Here is a 3777-nt window from a genome sequence, read left to right as displayed (position 1 = left end):
AGCAATGGAAAGGCGACTGGTACTCCAATTGGCGTACCAGATACCTATCATATTGCCACCACAACGTTTTCTTCTCATCATGCTTTGCGTTTGTATGTGTATGAGTTTGAAACGAAATGCAGAACCCGATCCCCGAATATATTCTAACCACTTCTAAGCCTTAACTCCAATATCGAAGAAGAAGACCAACGATTTACTGCCATAACAAATTATTTGGCTTGTTGATACAGAAGTAAAGTAAGAAGTAAGAGAATTTTTCAACAACAAGAACAACAGCAACAGAACAGTTAAACGTTTGAACATTTGGTTCGCATTTCTCATATCGAAATTGATTTATTACAAAATTCTAATGATACATTTTTGAGCCTGGATTTGTTAGTGTACAAAGACATTTAAACACAAAAAACAAAACAAAAAAACCCGAAAACACACTCACGCGACACGCACGAGATTTGTTCTCAAACAAAAAAAAAAAACCGAACTGTTGTACACCGAGTGACATACATATGTAGAGCACTACAAACATAACGAACACACTGTCACATGGACGTTGAGTACACGGACACACCTACATACATAAAACCAAAAACGAGCAAACCAACTAAGCAAAAGAAAACAAAACAAAACAGAAATACTAAACCCAAGAAAACCAAAAAAAAAAACAAAACAAAACAAGAAACAAAATTAAATACAAGCAAATAACTAAAAACAAAAACAATGTTAGAAAAATGTTAGCAAGCAAACAAAGTCACTATTGTCTCTTTTTTTCTTCTCTTCCTATATGTCATATAGGTGGAAGTACCAACCTGCTTGGCGGCGTCAGTCCTAATGCAAGTAGTAGTAGCAACCAAAAACTTCAACATGAACAACTCCACCATTCCTCCACCACCACCACCAACACCACCACCACCACCAACAACACCACAGCCACAGGCACTGCTACCAGCATAACTCACCAGTTCCATAGCCATCATCAACAGCAGCAGCAACAACAACAACACCAACACCTCCATCATCACCACCACCAACAGCAGCAATCATCCTCGCCGCATCACCAACAGCAACAGCAACAGCATCATCATCAGCAGCAACAACAATTGTTCGCCCACCACTTGCGCAACGAACGCGACCCGGACCGTTTGACGACCACCGCCTGCAGCCCGCACTCGCCCGAACACCGCATGCCAAAGCGTCCCGCCAGCGAACAATCGCACCACATACACGCCCATCACTCGACCGCTTCGTCGCCATCTTCTGTGATTGCGTCCACACCACCGCCACTACCGCCGCCGCAACACATGAAACCACCGTCGCCGCATCACACCCACCAACATCCACATTTCGGCCACCAACAATTGTCGCTCGGCATGTTGCCATCCCACCACCTACACGCCCATCACGATCTGGCTGTGTCTGCCGCCCACCACCACCATCACATGTCGCGCACCGGCTCGCCCATGGACCATCACCACCTGTTGCACCACCGACGCTCCTCGCTGTCGCCATCGCCCACCGGCCGCGGCTCGGCCGGCTCCGCAGCTGGCATACTCTCCTCGACGCGCGGTGGTGACATGGTTGGCGGTAGCAGCCGGCTGCTGTTGCCGTTGCCACTGAACGCCTGCCACCGATGTGACGTGTGCGGCAAACTGCTCAGCACCAAGCTGACGCTGAAGCGGCACAAGGAGCAACAACACCTCCAGCCACTCAACAACGCCGTCTGCAATCTGTGCCACAAAGTGTTTCGTACGCTGAACAGCCTCAACAATCACAAGAGCATCTACCACCGCCGGCAGAAGAACCACCACTCGTATTTCCACCACAGCAGTGCAGTGGGCGGCGGCGTGGCGGGCAGCAGCCCCAGCAGTCGATTGCATCAGTCGCTCAGCTCGCTGAGTGCCGCAGCAGTTGCCAATAACGGCGTCGGCGCGGGCGGCAATGGCAACGCAGTGGCAGCAGCGGCTGCAGCAGCCGCCGCCGCAGCAGAACTCTTACTCTCACCGATAGTGGGCGCAGCAGCGGTGGCAGGTGGTGGCGGCAGCGGTGCTGGCCCCACAGTACAACTTTCACACGCCGGCCAGCAGCAGTCTTCACCCAATATGGTGAAGCCCTGCATGGATTTCTTATAAGATCAACATCACCTGCTGCAGCAGCTCTTCCATGTTGCTCTGAACACGCCACAGCCGCCCCCGCCGCCCGCTCTTTCGGCCAGCATGAGCCCGCTGTCTGCGATGGGACAAGGAGCCATGCCCGTCCCCACAATGGTTGACATACCGTACGGACATCAACTGCCGCCGACCGTAGATCTCACACAAATGGAACACTACGGCAGTGCGAGTGGCGGTGGTGGGGGAGCAGGCAGTGGTGGCGAACACTATGAGCGCATGAATTTACTGGAGCACTGAGCAGCGCAGTATCGAATGTGGTAAAAGCCACCAGCAAACTAAAGCAACAAACCGACAAAAACCGATCGTACCGATCAAGTGACCAAGAAAAAACAAAAAAATAAATAAATAAATAAATGTGACCAAAAAGTGAAAATTTGAGCTGAGACTCTTAGCAGCGGAAAAAAATACTTAGTTCGACACAAAGCGAGAGACCGACCGACCCTCCCACAGTTAAACGAGCTAAAAGAGAGAGAAACAAACTGAGAAAATATAAGCCAGCGTACGAATGGCAAATTAAAAAGAAAAGCGAGAAACAAAAAACTGTTAAATTGAAAAAAAAAAAGCAAGAATGCAAAACTGTGATTTTTTACATCTATTTTTTGAGTTTTACGAACAAAACATTACTTTTCGATGTACAACATCACTGACTTTTTTAAAAATGCACAAGTATGTATGCATGGAAGTGTACTTTTTGGTGGGGCCAACATTGTGCACACATACTATGGGAAATCTTAGCCTAATTTACACAGTCTTACATGCAATCACACACACACACACACACACACGAGCGGGTATTTAGAAGGACTGATCTACTACTTATTTGATGGTTCGCTCATACTCTCCCACAGTATGCGCAAACGAACTGACCAACAAGAAGAAATCTTAAGGTGAGGCACAAAGGCCTAGACGAAATTTATTTGTGTGTGGTTTGGGATAATAAATTAAAAAAAAAAATAAATAACACATAAAAAAATAAGTTTTGCGCGTGAAATAAGTGAGCCGGGGTAGAATTTGAATAAAATTGAAGACTGTTAGGTGAATTAGATTTTTTGTTTTTCTTTTTACACTTTTACTTTGGCAGGAGAAAACATTTACACATACATACAAACATGCATACATAGGTGTAGAAAAGGATGCTGCAGTAAACTATTTTACAACAATAAATCGAAATAAAAAATAACTAACAACATACACTTAAATACATACACACACACACCTACACACTCTAACTAATGCATAGGTAGATTGATAATAATGAGATGTGCAATTTTTATTTGTTGACAATACAAGATTAGTTTTAGTATTATGTTTTCTCATTTATAAGAAGAATAAATTAAAAAAAAAAAAAATATGCAAAAATGCAAAAAAAAAAATTTAAAAAAATTCTACCGTTACGTGTTAACGCCTCCGATACGAGCGCACAATGGTGGTATGCCCTGCAGAGTAGCCACCCTAATGTGACACACATAACATACTAGCATATGCATACGCATGCTCACCATTTTAGTGGACTATTTGTGTATTTTCAATTTGATACATATTTATGAATATTGAACATGTTACAACAACAACAACAACAACAACAACAATAACAATTGCATCTGTGAATGTA

At 44.8% G+C, this 3777-nt stretch overlaps 1 protein-coding gene across 1 annotated transcript; it reads left to right on the top strand.

The window, feature by feature from the left end:
* Positions 1-674: 674 nt before the first annotated feature.
* On the top strand, positions 675-3538 carry LOC108368360 (broad-complex core protein-like). The gene has a single exon (XM_017623205.1). The coding sequence runs from the start codon at positions 729-731 to the stop codon at positions 2124-2126; it is 1398 nt and encodes a 465-aa protein (XP_017478694.1). The 5' UTR covers positions 675-728; the 3' UTR covers positions 2127-3538.
* The last annotated feature ends 239 nt before the right edge of the window (positions 3539-3777 follow it).

The sequence above is a fragment of the Rhagoletis zephyria genome, unplaced genomic scaffold, assembly GCF_001687245.7.
Source record: "Rhagoletis zephyria isolate East Lansing unplaced genomic scaffold, Rhagoletis_zephyria_1.1 Rzeph_scaffold_03087, whole genome shotgun sequence".
Taxonomy (NCBI): Eukaryota; Metazoa; Arthropoda; class Insecta; order Diptera; family Tephritidae; genus Rhagoletis; species Rhagoletis zephyria.
The sequence above is the reverse complement of the archived record's forward strand: the minus strand, read 5'-3'. Positions and strand labels throughout refer to the sequence as shown.

Excerpts from the sequence above, each read along its gene's own strand:
- LOC108368360 (XM_017623205.1), top strand. The coding sequence starts at position 729 with ATGTTAGCAAGCAAACAAAGTCACTATTGTCTCTTTTTTTCTTCTCTT.